Raw genomic sequence first — 19,537 nt, forward strand, 5'->3', positions numbered from 1 at the left:
TATTACTGATGGCTCAAGCCTTTCGTCGAAAGGAATTCTTGTCAAGATCCTGATTGTCCAAAATGGCGGGTAGTTTGAACATTTCCCGCGAGCAAAAAGAAGATACAATTGTACAAATTCTAGAAGATGCTTGCTCAATAGAGAAAATTGAAAACACCTACCGATGCATTAGAATAAAGGATGTATCCCAAAATATGGATTTTTCCACATGCATGGTGAAAGGTAAAGATTCAGCTGTGAGTGCTAATTGTGACTCGCAATTTGATATCCGTACTATTTGTATCCTTATTGTAATCTTTATGCTATGTTTGCACTGAAGGAGCATTTTTGGACACTTCTTTTACACAGGTGTGTTGATCACAGTATACCCAATTTTCCAGACATCTACAGGCTGGGTGATGAAACTTTCTATCAAAGATGTTAATTCTGGCTCACCAGATGTCATCTCAGTCTTTCTGAGGGGGAAATTTGTAGAGAAGTGTAAGACGGTGAAGGAAAAAGACGTGCTTATGATAAAAGGAGCAAAGGTTGAAAGTTCACCAAGGGAAGGTCATAGATTTGAAATCATTGGTGACGAAAAAAGCTGTAAATTTCTCAAAGTATGGGTTGTGCGAGATTCTAATAACATGTTAAACGCAGGTAGTAATATTGTTCGGAGACCTCTGCCTCTTGCATCAGAATGTGCAGCGTTTGTCAGAGCAGAAAAGACAGGAAGTGAACCACCAAGCAAAAGGAGCAGGCTTGTCCTACAACCTCAAATTGTGAAATACACAAAGCTGGCAGATATACGTGCTAACACCACTGTTAATGTATTTGGTGTGGTGAAGTTCTTTAAGAGCCCCTTCAAGACCAAGGGTTCTGATTTTGTCTGCTCATTAAGCTTAGTCGATCCCTCTCTGGCTTCCCTTGAAGAAAGTTTTAAGCTGGTGCTCTTTTCAAAGTCAAAGGAAAGGTTGCCATTGATTAGATCTGTAGGAGATATTGTGCGTTTTCATGGTGTTGCTGTTGGCAATTTCAAAGGAGAGATGCAAGGAAAGTTCTTACCTGAATCAACCTGGTAAGTTTATTTTAGGAACACTTGGTCTTAGCAGTATTCAGGATGTGTCTTACATATGAACTTCATAACAGGCCTCACTCACCATAGAGTCTCTGTGGCTCAGTGGTAGAGCATTGGAGCATGAAATCCAATGGTCTGATGTTTGATTTTTCTTGGGGACTCAGAATTTTTCCTGTGTACCACGTTCGTGACAAGACAAAAAACATCTTTTTTTACCTGGTCTTATTAACCAACTGCTCTAAGAAGAGTTCAAATAGCCTACAGATCAAGGCTGCTACATATGTCACACAAAGTCCCAGAATTTTGAGAATGGCTGTGAATCTAGTTAACCCTTTATTTTTGGTCATCATTTTCAGGCTTGTATTTGACATAAATTGCACAGATAACCACCAAGCACGGGCATCATCATCGAAATCGCACAATTTGACAGAACAAGAAAAAGATGCAATTGAGGAATTACGATTGTGGGCACTGCAAAAGGAATCTCTAAACAAGAAGTTTGTCATTACTAACCTGAAAGACTTGAGCACAAGTCAGACATTTGTAAACCTTCTCTGCCAAGTTGTGTCAAAAAGTTACACTGAAGCTAGCAATGGTATTGCTTTGACTCTATGGGATGGATCACCCCCTGCCTGTCAATCAACTTCGGTGGAACCACTCAGTGAACAGGGAGAATTAAAATCAGAGGAGCTCATTCACAAGTCAGCTGGCAAATGTGTAGAGGTGTTTCTATATGACAATCATGTAGAGGGGGAGGTCAGAAAAGTCAGTCCTGGCAATTTTGTCTGCATCAGAAATGTTCATATCAAAGAGCTGGAAGCCAGTGCAGATATGACTACAGATAAGCCTGAGGTAACATACCTGATTATTTCTTAACTGTGTTTTGCTATTATTTCAAAGCTATCAGATGTTAGAATAAATCCTCTAGTTTCCTGTCACAACGCTGCAATCAAATTGGTCTAAACTCGCTATTGATTCCTCGATAGATAAGGAGGTAAATTAGTAGCCTAATAGTGTTTGTATTGGTAAATAGAATAAGAAAAATGCTAAATTTTGAGCTTGGTAAAGATAGAGTGAACTTTTTTTTCTCTTGTCACAAGCATGGGACAAAGACTGCAAAGATCAGCAATGTCAATCGTGTCATGTTTGTGATAGAATGAGATGTTAGATTTTGAGCTGGGTAAAGAAATAGCAAAAGATTTGAGTGTTACTTTGTAAAAATGTAATGTTTGTTAAAAAAAAACTAAACTAAAAACATAAGCTTGTCTTGTTGAGTTTTGAATGACTAGCCAATTTATACCAAAGCAATTGGTTTGATTTGTTCTTTCATCAGATGGTGCTGTCTCGCCCTTGTGTTAGTCTCATAGTACACGGAGGTACAATATGTGGGCGTGGTGTGGAGATTGTGTCAATGAGCGATCCCATGGTTTCAGTAAGCTCTACATTGAAGTTGGTTGCTGAAGCTGAAGCAGAAGCTTCAGTGACCCACCAGAATACAGAACAACAATCAGAAGCCATAGAGAATGGATTTGTTGATGTTCATGATGGACCCAAAACAACTGACCACAGTGGAATTCAACAAGAAATGGAGAACTTTAACAAACAGAAGGAAAGTAACTCTTTGATCACAAATGAAGTAAACCGGGCACTTCAGACATCGTGTACAATAACAGAGCACCCTAGCATTGCTTTCAGTTCTTTGAAAGAGATCAAGACATACAAGACTGTTCCATACAAATTTCGCTGTAGAGTCAAGGCAATGATATATTTACCATCAGATGTGAAGTCTTTCATACGGAGATCTTGTCAGTCTTGTAAATACTTACCTCAAGAAAGTTCCAGTTCTGTTTGTTCTGCTGCCAACAGTGATATCATCCCATGCTCTTTGTGTGGTCAGGAGATGACTCTTTCTTATTTGTTTTCATTTGTTCTTGAGGATGATTCTGGCCTTCTCCATGCATTGGTCTTTGATAAGGATGCAAAAACTTTCTTTGCTGGTCTTCCAGCGCCAGAAGAATTTTTAGTCCAAGCATCTCTTCAAAACACCATCCAGGAACATATGCTGTTTATGACAAATAATCCAAATAACTCTATTGAATGTGTGTACCAAGATCCAAAGGGTGATAAAAGACCATGGTTAGAACTCTGCATATTTTCATATCTCCCTGATAAAGATTGCAGAAAGGTTCAGTATCGAGTGTTTGATTCTACATTTGTTCATGACAGTTGAAAAAGTACAAGAAAGATGTCTGTTATCAGGCTAAGGGACAGTTTTCATATTAATGTTTTCATCACATTGCTGCAAAAATGCACAGTTCAACTTCTCATTGTTTCATCAGAACAATGGTCTATCCACAACAGTTTGTTTTGTTGTTGTTGATTTTTTTCCTCTTACCCTGTAGTTTTTTCTGATTATCTGAAGGCAGATAGTTGGAGAACAGAGTTGTGGGGTGAACTTCTCAATTGGTAATATCATTGTAAAAGATTACAGTGCTGTTTAAGATTGCAGTTGATGTAAACTTCAAGCTTCAAGTTTCAGGTTTACCAAAAGAACCTCCAATTTTAAGTTAGGATTGGATGTTAGCTGTTCTCCAAACCCTATGTTTTTCCTCATAAAAGCTGTTTGCTTCAAGAAACAGTCCATTCTATATCTTTAAGCACATATACTGTAGAAATCATTGAGGATGTGGGTATCATTCTAAGGTTGAATTTCTGGAAAGAAGTTCAAAACAGTTCCATAACTCTGACAATAACTTCATTGTTAACCCTTTACACCCCAACATCAGTATACAATTTCTCCATACTGTTCTCTATACATTTCCCATGCTACTGACAAGGAGAATTTGTTTAACAATCAAGAGCTTCTTTAGTTGGTGATCATTCCCTTTATTCTCATTACCTTAATGTGTGATTCAGGGGTGATATTGTGAGGAGAAATTACATGCCAATCACTTGTAAGGGTCAAAGGGTTAATAATCATTGATAAAATTCTGGTTCTTGAAGTGTATGTTCTTTAACTCTTGTGGAATAAACAGAAAAGAAAATTTTGGGTTGGACATGAGTTGTAGAGAATTGTTTCAATCAGGTATGAACTTTTCTTGTTTTTGTCTTTATTCAATTTTATTGCCAAGTAGCAACATAACTGAAATAAAGTTAGTTAAGAAGCACGAATAGAACATAAGTTGGCACAAATGATAAAAACATACCTACTACAGGCACCTACATACCTCGAGCAAATATTCAAGCCATTGGCTTCTATTGTTAAGAAATTTACAAGTAAAAGAAAAATCACTGTTTAGTGGCTTACAAATGGCAAGTACAGAAAAAAAAAAGTATTTACCTAGTAACTTCAAAATCACAAATAGATTTTCCTTCATTAGTTTATAGTTTAATAAAATGCGCACAACAGTAAAAATATCACAGATTTTAAGATTTGATCAGAACAATATCTACTAATTGCAGTTCACATTTTACAGTACATTGTAAATTCTTGATAACCTTTGTTACTCCATTACTAACAGTGTCTAAGATGGTGACCAATTTCATTGAGTTTTTCAATCACATTATTTTATAATATGCAACAAATAGAGAAATGTCCTACCATTTCTCCATCAATAAATATAAATACTAGAAAATGAATTGTGTAACACCAAGACCCAGCAGCCTTGAGACAACACAGAAGCAAATTTAGTTACAATATGTTATTTAGAAAAATTAAAACTCAAAAATTATGTTAATTGATAAATTTGGGACTACAGTAAACCACAAGCTGATAAGTGAAATAACTGGACATAATTTTAAGACTAGGAAAAGCTAATTTTTCTTATTAGTACTATAATAGAAAAAAGCCTCTTTCCACAACCAAATTTCAAGAGGGGATTTTAGCCTGCAGTACAAAAACATTCTTAGCACACAAACTCTTGCAATTTCTTTGCAAAATTTCAGGTACCCTGTGAAACTCTCTTGGTCACTGGAAATGAGCAAAATGTCCTGCATAGGAAAAGAGGGATGGATGAGGGAACAAAATTATAATACAGCTAGTAAATTTGTGTTATAAAATTCAATTGCACAAACTTGCTTCATATTTCCACAATGGACTATTATGACTACAAATAATATGCTACACAGAGAGAACTTCTGTTCACCAAACATTTAACACACCATGTGGAAATTGTTACAAAACTATTGGTTCCTGTATCAGTTGTGCATTGATATAAAATATGAAGCACTTGCTAGGTTTGGAGAGCATGCAAGAAGGCTAAGTTGCACTTAGTTGCACCTCCAGTAACTCTTGCCTCTCTTAAATGCTCTCCAAACTTTATGCAAGCTTTTTATCCCAGTTAGATGAAAAAGTCATTTGCCTGAAAAAAACTAATTTTTAGCTCAACCCATCTATTGCTCATCTCCACTGACCAAGGCCCTTAAACAGGTGCAATATTTGCAATGCCATTTTCTCCACCAAGATGGCAGCTCCATTAACTGCAAGCTTACAACACCAACTTGCTCTCTCAAAAAGATTCATTACTACAGACTATCTACACCTCTCAACCAAACGTTTCCAGTAACAACATCAGTCAACATTTTGGTGATCAGATTATTAAGGTTCAGGCATACACCTAATAAACCTATAATTTACCACATTCAACACATCACATTCAATAGAACTAGAAACTCTCTGCCATAATAATAAAAAAAGTAACATTGCTATGCTCAGGATATAAGGCTGGTTTGTACAATACTGAAAGTTTATTGCTCAAGCAATATGCAGAAGTCAAATTGTTAACTTTGTTAGGGAGAATAGTCAAGAATTAAGAACATTACCAACACAACAGTACATCTGAGCAAGTTTCCACCAATGCTGACCTTGCTTCATCCCAAGTCATCTTCCGAATAAAATTTCCAATCATAGTAATATACATTTCAAAATAATTTTTCCCTCCCATTTTTTTCCCTGAAAATTGATAGGCCATAATGAAAAACACAGACTTCACTTGTGTGAAATTGCAAAGTTCACTAGTTTGATTATCAATTTTGCAGTAACTCAAGTATAGAATTTTTGAAATAAAAAATAATGTACTTTTGTTAAACCCCATAAATAGGTATTTCTTTCTTGTTGGCAAGCTAGGAAATCAATCCATTACTTGGCCATCCAAAACATTCTCTTGTCATCTCATAAAAAATGTTAGTTTTTCTCTTAATTTAGCCCCATGTCACAGCAAAAAGCCTTCATTTGATATGTCTGTTCCCAAGCCTGGAATACTAGGTTACATGTAAACTTCATGAGAAACAAAGATCTTGCCTATTTTACTTGCTTTTTTTTAACCCTTTAACTCCCAGAAGCTGTTAACATGTAAATTCTCCCTTTAATATCCATACAGTATCCAGCAAACAGGTAATGAGAATATTCAAAGTTATAAGGTAGAAGTTGTCTTGATCTGGCACTAAATTCTTCTAAATAATTTAAAAAGAAATGTGCAGCTGCTGGAGGGGAGAATTAACAATCAGATCTTGGGAGTTCAAGGGTTAAAGAAGTCCTCTTACACAACTGAACAGCAGTTCTGTAAGGAATTGATTAATAAAGGTGAAAAGCCAAATGGAGCAGATTGAACAACAGAAAAAAAATTTAAACTTCTTTGTAAACCCCTTTTTTGGGGAAATTTTACCAGTTAGCCTAAGTGAAGGACCCAATTTTTGGGTGGCATTTCAACACAAGGATTAAGGCCATAGTTAAAGAAAAGGGCTACAGCTCAAAATCACATTTCAAAATTCACTAGATGGTTTGCCTACTTCTATCAATTCTTCTAATAATCAATTCACTGCAATATAAAGTTAATATTTTTAAGCACTTTTAGCACAGAGTTAGTTTTATGTAGTTAACAAAATCTCACTACTGCCAAAAGCACAGGTTAAAATAAAATCTACATCTTGCTTCACCCCTTTTGCTAATAAGATTTTCTAATTTTAATGGCTGAGAAGAGAATCATGCTCTAAAGTGCCTCATAATTACCCCCTTCCTACCAGATAAATTTTCACATAGCTGTTTAAAACAAAGACTATTCCTTAAAATACACATGGTTTGCACATCAACTACATTAACCACATCTTCCATGTCGAAAAAAAAGTTGTTATATTTTACTACATATTAATTAAATTTTCATATTAGAGATTATTTTTACATGCCCAGTTGTTTGAACAGTGGAAAATGTTATTCAAGGAATACATTCCCAGTCAGTAAAGATAAGCTATTCACTAAGTGGAAATGTATCCACTGGATGACATTATCTACTTCAAACAGACAGTGCTGAAAGTAATTTCTTTTAACATTTCAATCTATGACTACCCTTTATCCTTGAACTTCTGTTGTCTGGGTGGTACATAGTAATTTTGTGTAGCTCTGTTTGGTCGTCTTGATTTGGAATAACCACCTGAGTTTGGACTTGATCTTCCTCTGCCTGCCTCTGGAGTGTTGCTGTACACATCTGGGGAAAATGATGAGAAAGTCAACATCAGCCTCAGGAACACCTGATGAATATCAAGAACTCTTTGCCACACAGGGCACTTTCTTTCCTGAACCAGCCACACACAGCAAAGGTGTGATATCTCACCACTGTTATCTCAACTATTTGACCTCCAAAGGTGACTAGCATCAAATTTTTCCTGACATCATTGTCTGTGAATCACACATTTAGATCAAGAGAGTAAAAAAGAAAGAAGCAAATGAAAACCATGTGCTAACCTTGACCTTGGGCATCCTTCACACCCCTGACAAAATGTACCCCAGTTGCTGTGGGTACACCATAAGCTGCTGGAGCAGGGCTCCCTGTAGTTGACTGCGGCACAGCCCCATAATGCATGACTGGCTGGAAAGCTGCTTGTCTGACCTCTTGGTACTGAACCTGAGCTGGCTGCCACTGTACCTGAGCAGGGACTTGGGTAGAATGAACAATGGTAGGTCGAGTACCAGCATGGAAAGGAGGCTGTCCAGACACAGGGATCATTACCTGGGGTCTGGTCACTATGCCAACTGGTGCCCCCTGTGTGTAATATGGCACTGTGGCAACAGCACCTGCAGGTGGAGGCTGTGTATTACTATTCTCTCCCTGAAAAAGAGAAAAAAAAGGAATCAAAATTACTGACACTGGATTTGTAATGGAAACAACTAATATTACCAAGATATTTTGTAAATTTTGCAAAGTTTCTTCAACATATCTTTTTGGTTCATAGTTAGTATGGCCATCATGACATCAAGCAAATTTCAGCTAAGAAATAAAAAGTGATAAATTTAAATTTAATTTTCAGGTTTCTCATAGGAAACAGATTATCATTAAACTTTTTTTTTTTGATTCTCCACATTATGGGAATTCTTTCAATAATAATACTTAACATGAAAGAGGAGAATACCCAAGAAGACTTAACCCTTTAACTCCCAGAAGTGATTAAAATAAAACTTCTCCCTACAATATCCATACATTCTTCAGCAAACAGGTAATGAGAATATTCAAACTCATCAGGCAGAAGCTGCTATCTTGATCTAGCACCAAGTTCTCATAACTAATGATTTTAGACATATGAAATTCATATATTTGCAGTGCGGTGAAGAAAGGAAATTAAGAGATCCTCACAGTTAAGAACACTACTGAACTAGAAGTTGAAAATAGGACCTGAAAAACATTTTGGCCTGTACGGGATTTGAACCCAATTTTTTACAGGTCCTTTTTTCAACTACTAGTTCAGTAGTGTTCTTAGCTGTGAGGATCTCTTAAATTCGTTTCTTCACCACAGTGCAAATAAATGAATTTCATATATCTAAAATCATTATTCATCACTTGAATGGTTTATTTGGACCTAACACATTGACCAGCTCCCAGTTGACTTGTTAGCTCAGTTGGTAGAGCGCTGCACCGGTATCACAGAGGTCATGAGTTCAACTCCCATATAGACCCGAATTTTTTTCAGGTCCTATTTTCAACTGCTAGTTCAGTAGTGTTCTTAGCTGCGAGGATCTCTTAAATTCATTTCTCATAACTAATTAACAAGGAAATGTGTAGCAGCAAGAGGGGAGAATTAACAATCAGATCTTGGGAGTTAAAGGTTAATGGTAAGTTACAGAGCAAGTACTAACTTTAATTAATAGATTATAATTACCGTTTTTACCTCAAGAGGTGATTAGAATACAACTTCATTTGACATTATCAATACATAATCTTACATAAAGGTGACCAGGATAGAACAGAATAAATCTATTAGCAGGATGGAATAGTTCTCTTTGCAGGTCAATCAATCAGATAATTTTTTACATACCCAGGCAATTATTGGAAAAGGCCTTAAAGATGAGAGAGGCACATAATCACAAACATTGTTGAAATCCAAGAAGGAGACCATACAATTGACACCATCACCCATCAGTTCCTCCATCTTGGCACTGTAATACTGGAGAAGAGTGATTTGTTAGTATATAATTATTCGTGGCCACAGGACATTCAGGACTGATTTTATTGTATGGGAATCCTGTGCTAGCACCTTACACACATCTGTTTTTAAGTTTTGAAAAGGTAAAAAACATGTTTAATTGGTTATGTAATAGATAAACGAAATCACTTCTTAATATCAATCAAATTCAAAAGAATTAACATATCATTCAGTTTCCAACATAAGAACATGCCAGTTTTTTTTTCTTCAATTTACAATTTATAATTGTGGATTATCACTTTATCTTGCCAAAAGGTGAGAAGTTCAAAATATTTACCCTCTTAGCCACACCCTAGGGTCATGGTTGCCCATTTAAGATGAGGTAGTGAGGCAAATGCTACAGAATACATACAGAGTTAATTCATCCCATAAAAATGCATCAAAGGGCAGAGCCACCTGGGCATAATAATATGATAAGCTTTGAGTTTCTGACACTACCTGTCCATCTCTCCAAAGAGCCAAGCAATGGTCACCCTTTTTCCAGCCCACCTGAAAAAAAAAAAGAAAAAAAAGAGGAGTTCAGTAACTCAAAAGAACTGTTCCCAACATCAAGAAGAACAGAACAATATTTTTTTTATCCTCTATAAGTAGTATTGTTATTTTCTATGAAAGAGTAGGCCTGACAGCTGCACTACAAGCCAGAACAGTTTTGTTGGCCATTACAACAAGAAAAGATTTTGGTGACTTACTGGTAACTTGTAGTTTATGTTTCCAATTAATTTAGCAATCATGTATCAAGCTTCATTCTTATTATTACAAAATGCTTAGTGAGATATCTTTTCTGTGCAATACAATCAATGCTTTATTGTTTTCTTTTGTAAAAAATTGCAGATTATAAACTTAGTGATAATAATTACTAAAAATTTTGTCTTTAATGGCCAAGTTTGAATCCAAGGTATGAAGAGTTTATGCAAGAAAATATCAAGGCACTCCACAAATTGACCATTACCTGTTGCACTGGCATTTGTGTAGCTAATGGCTGCTGTGGCATGGCTGGCTGAGGTGCCATTGGCTGATGAGTCATCTGAGCTGGTCGCACCTGGTACACAGGATATGCCTGGACTGGGGGTTGGGCCTGCTGTGTATACTGGTATTCCTGTGGTACACCAATCTCAGCCTGTTCCCTTCCACCCTGCTCCACAAACTGTTGAGGTTGATTGACAACAAACTGAGCCTGCACCCGCTGCGACTCCAATGCCATAGTAACAAACTCAATGTGCTGCTGTTGTTGTTGTTGTACATTTGGAGGGGTAAAATTTGCCGGTCTAAACTGGTCTGATCCTTGGCGATAGTTTTTTTGCCATTTGCCTTGTCCAGTATATGGCTGACCAGTGTATGAACCACCCTGCTGGTCACGAAACTGAACTGTTTGTTGATGGTGACTTGGAGGGTCCTCTACAAATTCAGGGTTAATAGTTGATGCACTAAACCTCACAATTGCATCATCTTCCTGTGCAACAGAAGGTGGGCTCCCTGCAGCTGTATACTCAGCTTCAACACCATCACTATTCACCTCTGTCTCATGTTTGTGACCATGCTGCTGATAATGTTGATGATGATGATGCTGCTGTTGTTGTTGCTGTTGCCGTTGCTGTTGTTGTTGCTGTTGTTTCTTTTGCAGTCGTGGTGGTAAGCTTTGGTTGTATGGCCTAGAATCATGATCATGCCTTCTAGAACCTCTTCCTTTAACCTGCCCAGGATTCTGCTGTTGCTTGTAGTGAGGTTCGCGTTGCTGCCTGGACTGTTGTCTTCCATCTCTGCTCTGGGGTGAAGATTCTTGCTTTGATTTCTCAATCTCTCTAGGGGTTGTATATTCATGTTGTACATCAGTTTGCTCTTTGCTTGTAGGGGGAACATTCTCCCCTTTCTCAGCTTTTGTATCTTGGTTCTGTTGCTTAGGCTTTTCTGTATCATTTTCTTGTTTGGGTGGTGGTCTTGGCGGAGGTCTTTCGTGGTGAACTTCATTTGTTTTCTGGCTTTCATTATATTTTTGTGGCCTTTGATTCTTAGAATCTGTAAGCAAGAGTTTGAAATAAAATATCAGGAGAGACAAAACCCTCAGAGTGCTTGAGATGACTCACTTTCTATTCATCTGCTTTTTCTGAAAGCACAGCAACCTTACTAGACACTTGCCATAAGGTCACTGGATAAAACCACAAAAGTTTTAACCCTTTACACCCTAATATCAAAATGCATATACTCCATATTGTTCATCATACATTTCTTAAGATGCTGATGAGGAGAATTTGTTTGACAACTAAGGGCTTCTTTAGTTGGTGATCATTTCCTTTATTCTTGTGACCTTTATGAGCGATTCAGGGGAGGTATTATTGTAAGGAGAAATTACATGTTAATCCCTCTAAGGGGTGAAAGGGTTAACACAGCAATGAATACAATTTTATTTTAGGCTTGTGAAGCATAACAGGGGGGTATCATTAATCAAAATTAATTTAAATTTTATTATTACTTTAAATCAACACCATAAGTGACAGAGGCCCCCCCACCCCTCCACACTTTGGTGCCAAAAATATTACCAGCACAACATAAATAATAGCAAATACATTCAATGTTGTGATCTTTTCAAAAATTCTTTTATCAGCATTATGCCTGGCGAAATAATGTTTTTTGACATTTTTTGAACAGCTCCAGCCTATCTCCAAGAAGTTTATCAACTGCAACTTACAACTCTCCATTAAAGTAGACAACATGTCTGTATTTAATTTTTTCTGTGGGAACAAAATGGAATACTAAGCCAAAAGATTTGAAACTGCCCAAAGAAATAAAACTAAGTTTAAGAGTCCAGGTATTTTGGTTGTTTGAATGCGTTTGCAATAGGTCTAAATATGATTTGAATATAATTACATTGTGAATATGCAACAGAAAGGTCTTGCTAAGAACTGACATAGACCGTGGCAGGCTTGGGCACCAGCTTCAAAGTGTACATGATGCAGTGAGAACTGCCCTTACAGAGATACATCAGGTTACAAATATCACTGTATTGCAACACTGTAAAGATTGCAAACAGGTTTTCTTGCATCAATGAACAATACAAAGGGCATTTTGGAAATTTGACCCCTAATGAACTCAGCCAGATATACATGCATTCCAGGTTTATGTTGTTAAATAGTTTGTGGTTATTCATCCTGGTAAATACCACTTCAAAAGAGAAATAAAAGGGTTTGTCTCACAATGTGTTCACTTTGGATAAGGATGTGCAATCCACATCAGAAGTGACCACATTATGAAACAAATGATTATATAAATTGTTAAGTATTCCAGCTGTTTCATGGTTTTGTGAGTTTCACAAGAAATCTGGTCCTTTTTTAACAATTTTAACAGACATCAGTTGGGTTAACATTAAGTAGCAATTAATAATTAGCAAATAGTACATGTGAAAATCCAAACCTTTAACAGTTGGAAATTTTGTTGAGAGAAAGTCCCACAATGCTGGCTCAGAGGGTTGTCTTGCTCTGTAGTCTTCTACATCATCAGTCCCTTCACTTTCCTGCCTTCCCCTGCCTTTTAAGAAATGGTAACAAAATCATTTATCTTCATTGGAAGACAAGAACTTCCCTACATGAGGTTACCAATTAACCCTTTACACCCTAACATCAGAATGCACATTCTCCATACTCTTCTCTATGCGTTTCCTAAACTGCTGACCGGGAGAATTTATTTATCAATCAAGGTCTTCCTTGGTTGGTGACTATTTTCCTTTATTCTCATGACCTGAATGTTTGATTCAATGGTGATATTTTAAGGAGAAATTGGATGCCAGTCACTCTTACGAGTTAAAGGGTCAAAAGAATTCAACTTCATTTTGCTTTCATAATACCAGCTTTAACAACCCCTTATTTGCCACTTCATCCACAACTTAGCCAAAAGGGAAAAGGAGATGAGAACCTTTTTTCAGTTTGTGACAATAAAAAGACCCATAAAACCTTAAAGAAATGATTAACGAGTCATCTTCCCTTCCTCCCTTTTATATCTGTTTGTATCTCTCTGGGTGTTTGTTTACCTTGTTGCATCCGACTAAGCAAGACCTATCTATTGGTTATTATTAACCCTATAACAGGATTTTATCAGTAATTCTCCTTACTGTCTACCATACAATTCTTATGATATTAGTTTGGAGAATTTGGATTTGGATCAACCAATAATCCCCTAATTCATATTTTTCTTTATTCTCATTACTTGTCTGCTTGATATTGTACTAATAGTGTAAGGAGAAATTCTGTCTTGGTCACTAGTGCGACTTAAAGGGTCAAAAGAACCTCTTACCTGCTGGCTCTCGTTTTCCTCCACGGCCTCGTGGTCTTGTACCTCCTCTGTTAGTATCCTGCTTGGGGAAAAAAAATTTAATAGCTAAAACTAATAATTTATATCAATTAAAATAAAATCAGAGCAATTCAATCAGCCATCTATCAGATTCAAAATTACTTTCTTTGACACAAAAATTGACAAGGAACCAAATAAAATCTCACATGCTTCCAAATTGTTTTCCATTATAAATCTCTGTACATTATAACATTCTCGCCCAAAAGAGGAGTATTCTAACCCTCTTATGATTTAGAACAAAGCCATATCACTAAGTCAGATGTTGGGTGCACAAGTAGAATAATTCTAGACAAACATTTAAGAGCATTTAAACAGTTCCCAATGATCATTTAACTTGCCTGTGGTCTCAGAGGCTGCCCTCTTGCAACTGGTCTGTCCATCCTCTCATTGCGATCTGCTCTATTGTTTTGTCTGTCATCATTTCCTTGATTTCCTTCCCTGGCTCTTTCATTATTGTGTGGTTCTGAATTAAAAGATCTTGCCTCTTTGTCTTTGGGATTACTTAAACTTGTTTTACCTTCGGATGCGAGTTTTTCATTTGCTTTATCAGTATTTGGCCTTTTGTTCTCTGCTCGTTCATCGCAGGAGTTGTGTGAAAATTTTTTTGCTGTACCTTCCCTTTGTTCTTGATTGACAGGCTTGTTATGTTGTCCATGTTCTGTTGTTCTGGATCTTGGGGGTGGACCAGAACCATCCTTGCTCTGTATACCTCTTGATTTCTCTGTGCTATTTTGTACCACACCATTTACTGTAATGTAAAAAGAGAATCTTGATAATTCAAACCTTTTGTCAATTACCTTGGAGTTTTGTGTTCAGGGGTGTCAACAACCATTAGTGCCACATGTCAATAAAAATATAGCATAATTTGAATTAAACCAAATGAAAACCTCTGATTGCAGAGAGGAAGTTGTTCATGCTGTTGTTGTTGTTGTTCATGTTGTTAGCAAGTCCCTGTTCAACCCAGCTGAACTGGACCAGCCTGCATTAATATTACTAATTAATAAACAAATAAATTGAAGCACTCAACAAAAATGTTTCAGGCTAAATCATCTATAATCTTTATGCCCCCCTATAGTCCTGGAGAGCATCAGTGTGAGTTGTAACTAAAAACCAACCTTTGGTGTTCTCTGCCGATCTTCCTCTGTTCTCAATCCCTGGTTGGGTTCCTTGACTGAAAGGAACAAATGGAGGAGGCCCATCTCCACTCACAGTCATGCGAGAATGCTTCGCTAAGGTCTAAAAAGGGAGAAAATGACAAAGGTTCTTAAAAACTGATTCAAAGACCTGTTTTACAGGAGCTACATTGCACAAGAAATGTGTCCAATTCTATGAGAAAATTTAAACTTCCTTAACAAACAACTTTTTTGCAATATTGGCCTTGTACCTGATTCTCTAGATGCCCCCATCCCACAAGTAACATACTCTACTTCCCTTGCTTCCAGCCAGTAAAAACAATCTTGGATAGGCACAGTGTGGCAGGAGGATTAGTATAGCAATTTATAGATATTTCTGGAAATGTTTCTTTTTTCCACATCTGCACACGAGCATCAAGTTATTTCAAACATTTATAAAATTCTCAGCAATGTCACACTCTCTGTTCTCCTGATTGCTTACACCTTTAACTGCATGATATCACATTTCCAGAGGTTTCCAACTCGAGATCAAAGAATCTTTACATTTTATATGGAAGCAACCCTCAACAAATTATCAAATGATTAAACGTCCAATTTTGTAAATTTTTACATTGCGTTTATCAATAAGTTGTTATTTTTTCTATCCAAAGTTTAGTTTTTTCCCAAAAAAATAAATTTACAGTATACAGTGAAATTATGTTAAACCTTTAACTCTCATGAGCGACCAAGACAGAATTTCTCCTTACAATATCAATACAATATCAAGCAAACAAGTGATGAGAAAAAAGAAAACTATCAATTAGGGGATTATTAGTCGATCCAATCCCAAATTCTCCAAACTAACATCACAAGAACTGTATGGTAGACAGTAAGGAGAATTACTAATGGAATCTTGGGAGTTAAAGGGTTGACTCATGGTAGACTTGCAATCAATGGCATACAACCTCAAATTAAAAAACAAGCTTAAAACAACTCCAAAAAAGGACACCTCTGAACAATAACATATGGGAAGTTCTAACCTTATTTAGCTCCCATTTTTCCTTCAGTTTCTCCACCTCTCCCCCTAAGACCCTTGTGTTGTTAGCATCCAGCATCAGAAAGCTCTCCTGAACAGTAATGGAGCCTGTTAAGTAAACCTTGGTTCCAGGAGGAATTGATAAGCTGTTTGAACAAAAGACAAATATATGATCACATCACACAATCTCATTTGCAAATCAAGTGAAAATCAATGTATAATAATAATAATATTATTATTATAATAATTATTATTATATTCAATTTGATAATAATGGTTAATTGAAAAAGTTTCAACTAGGTGGCTCTTTACCAACTAATGATTACAATCTAGCAAATAATACCTACAGCAGCATACAAAAAGTAAAAAAAATATATTATCCCCTTGCTTCGTGTAGGCAAGATTTTGCATTGGAAAAGAAAATTTCTTAAACAGCCATGGTAAAAGAGCTGTAGGAAATTATTTTCCTCACATGATTTGACAAGACTAAACTGTTTGCAGCCATGCACTCAAAAGGATGATCTTAAATCATAGCTGCTTAATAATTATTAACCCTTAACCTCCCAAGATCTAATTGTTAATTCTCTCCTCTAGCTGCTACACATTTCCTTCTAAATCAGTTAGGGAAATTTGGTGTAAGATCAAGATAATGACTTCTACCTGATAATATTGCCTATTCTTATCACTCTTTTGTGAATAATGTATGGATATTATAGGGAAAAGTTACATATTTATCACCTCTGGGAGTTAAGGGTTAACAGGGACCTGCCACTCTGTCACAATGGGACTGGGATAATAGATTCTAGATCATTTTTGTGACGCAAGTCAAACTTTCAAACATAAATAAAATTTCTGACAAAGCTGCTACCAGTGAGAAAAATTTCATTGTTACAGTATGAAATATGTGAATAGTTCCAAGGCTGGTAGTGGTCAAAAGCCTTAACACTAAACCTTCCATAATCTGTTTGAATCCTCAATTCTCCCTTCATGAAGCTGTGCATTTCCTTCTACATGAGCTGGGAGAATTTTATAGTAAATCAAGGTAACATCCCGTAGCTGATAAACCTAACTATTCCCATCACAGTTTTACTGCATCATGTAAGAGTAAATTACATGTTAACCCTTTAACTCCCAGGAGTGATTAACAAGTAACTTCTCCCTATTATATCTAAACATTATCCAGCAAACAGGTGATAAGAATATTCAAACTTATCAGGTTTACGGTGTTATCTTGATTTAATACCAAATTCTCATAACTTATTTTCAAGGAAACATATAGCAGCTAGAGGAGAGAATTAACAATCAGATCTTGGGAGTTTGAGGGTTAATAAAATTACACGTGCAAGCTTAAATTATCATTTAATAAGCAACAACTCTCTTTGTATACCTGAGGTTAGGAATGGATGCCATTTCTAATCCATTACAAGTCAAATGGCCATCTGTCAGCTGAACTTTCAATAATCTTGGTGAATGGTTTGAGTCTTCGTTAGCTTTTGGAGCAGAAACATTTCGTAGTTTTTGCACTTGCAGGACCATAGGCCCATTGACCTGTTGAAAATTCAAACAAAATTTTACTCAATCCTATTGATGTAGATAAGTAGGAGCCAAAACTTCACACCAACTGTTCAGAAATCCTGTGAATTTGGTGTGGCATTAACCCTTTCACTTCCAAGATTTCATCTGATCTGATCTGCCAGTTAGTCCCCTCTGTCTGCTACATTAGTAGAGGGTTAATTCTCATCAATGTCTGCCTGAATATTCATCAAAGTTGAGGGGAGAATTTATATGCTGATCACTTATACAAGTCAAAGTCATAAACCCATGCCTGCTGTATTTCTCCTTACTTGATAGGGAGAATTTAATCTAAGACACAAAAAGAACCCAAATGTAATTGACCCTGCCCAGCCTTTGGTCTCCCAAAATGTGACCAAGCCAAACAGAGGGTTGACCTAAAGCTCCCAAGATTTCAGGATCCTTGCCAGTAGCAATTAAATTTATTTTTTAATTAAATTTACAGTAAAATAAACTTACTGATTCCACCTTTCCACGGTTGATGTCATCAGGAAGATGTTTCATGCCATATTGTTTCAAGTCCAGCTAAAATGGAAAAATAAAACTGATTGATTAATGAAAAGAATGACAGATTCATTGTTTTATTCACAGAATCTTTTCACTCTTGAATCTTAAGATCGATTATCTGTACAGTGTGCAAAATGTTTCTTACAACTTAGATAATAGTGATCACAGTGATAAGACTAAAAAAAATGAAAGGCAAAATAGTGAAGTCAGAGATTTTTGCAGGCATGGAGTTAGGAGAGAAAAATTTTTCATTCCTGGAGGCAAGTTAATCTACTGGACTACCTACAGCTTTCAGCACAAGCTTAAATAATTTCATGGTTACTCTCACAAATATGGACACTCTACAGGCAAACAAGATACCTTTACAGCTGTGCTTTACACAAGGTAATAACATCCAATGTACAGGTGGAGATGTACAATGAGATCGGATGTGTTCATATGTACATAACAAATAATCCTTGATATTCCAAGCAAATATGGAAACAATTCAGTGGAATACATGATGTACTAGATTTGAGGATAATACATACATCAGTGGTTTAAGTTTTTACAAATTATTCACGACCACAGATGGTTTAGAATCATTACACACACGTCCATTTCAAGTGAGAAATTCTAACATTCATTCACTGCACTTTTTTCCATGGGGATCGATTGGCGATTTCGAGAAAAATGCAAAATCAAGGATACCAGGCACGATTTTCACGGTTTTGCGTGGTGAAAAAACAACCTAGGCAAAAGATGAGATACGCTTCATCAAAAAATCAATTGAAACAAACCAAAATATTTAGCTGGATGTCCCGTCACAAGCCGATTCATGAGTGCATTAAACTTTAAAATGTTCATATTTAATGAGCAGTGGCTAAAATCTTCTGTGACAAGTAAACTCCGTCTAGCACCATTAAAAGACTACATTAATACAGCAAGGAGGTGATCAGTTTAGAGAGCAATCGTGTAACAAAGCAAAGACAAGATCTCTTCCAACATCTTTGTTTCCTTCGACGTGTTTTGGGCTTCCAATACTCACATTAAGGGCTGCCTTTGAGAGCTCCTGGTAAGATGGCTTCTCTTTGTTGCAAACCCTTTCACACTCTGCAATCCCATCGGAGGAAAGAAACCTGGAAGGCGAAATAATCGTTTCATCGAAAGAAACAACAACAGCTTTCAAGGCGATCTGCGCAGCAGATCTAGTTATGTGTTGAGCGTGAAGCGCACACGAGAAAACCGCAACTTCTCTATTTTCTCGCCTAAATGAGCATAAAAAAACCAAGCGCGCAGGGCAAAAAGCTAAGTGCAAGGCTGCATGTTTGTGAACGAAAACAGATGTAACAGGAGAATGGATATTCAACAATTTAAAATGAGTGCCCACCATCCATTTTCTTTCAACTTTGCCTCCATGCCACGACGAAATTCTTCCACAAGAAGGCTGTTCAGTCAGAAACCGCT

At 36.6% G+C, this 19,537-nt stretch overlaps 2 protein-coding genes across 2 annotated transcripts; one reads left to right on the forward strand and one right to left on the reverse strand.

The window, feature by feature from the left end:
* The first annotated feature begins 8 nt into the window (after positions 1-8).
* Positions 9-4,298, forward strand: LOC131795599 (protection of telomeres protein 1-like). The gene is given in 4 exon segments (XM_059113181.2): positions 9-222; positions 349-1,057; positions 1,414-1,909; positions 2,391-4,298. Coding segments are annotated over 4 exon segments (2,316 nt in total). The 3' UTR covers positions 3,288-4,298.
* LOC131795594 (tudor domain-containing protein 3) lies at positions 4,224-19,514 on the reverse strand. Its single transcript, XM_059113177.2, has 14 exons — positions 19,461-19,514; positions 19,119-19,209; positions 18,044-18,109; positions 17,400-17,560; positions 16,017-16,158; positions 14,980-15,100; positions 14,203-14,612; positions 13,808-13,865; positions 12,932-13,045; positions 10,476-11,539; positions 9,965-10,015; positions 9,359-9,487; positions 7,794-8,157; positions 4,224-7,536 (listed from the first exon to the last, which is right to left on the reverse strand). The coding sequence occupies exons 1-14, from the start codon at positions 19,487-19,489 to the stop codon at positions 7,394-7,396; spliced, it is 2,943 nt and encodes a 980-aa protein (XP_058969160.2). The 5' UTR covers positions 19,490-19,514; the 3' UTR covers positions 4,224-7,393.
* Between the last annotated feature and the right edge of the window lie 23 nt (positions 19,515-19,537).

Source organism: Pocillopora verrucosa, chromosome 14 (genome assembly GCF_036669915.1).
Source record: "Pocillopora verrucosa isolate sample1 chromosome 14, ASM3666991v2, whole genome shotgun sequence".
Taxonomy (NCBI): Eukaryota; Metazoa; Cnidaria; class Anthozoa; order Scleractinia; family Pocilloporidae; genus Pocillopora; species Pocillopora verrucosa.

What these genes read in the sequence shown, in the direction of transcription:
- LOC131795594 (XM_059113177.2), bottom strand. Translation starts at nt 19,489, where the DNA reads ATGGAGGCAAAGTTGAAAGAAAATGGATG. An exon ending in AAGTTGAAAGAAAATGGATG is followed by an intron (nt 19,210 to 19,460) that starts GTGGGCACTCAT and finishes TTCGCCTTCCAG; the next exon opens with GTTTCTTTCCTCCGATGGGA. An exon ending in GAAGGATGCCCAAGGTCAAG is followed by an intron (nt 7,537 to 7,793) that starts GTTAGCACATGG and finishes CATTTTCCCCAG; the next exon opens with ATGTGTACAGCAACACTCCA.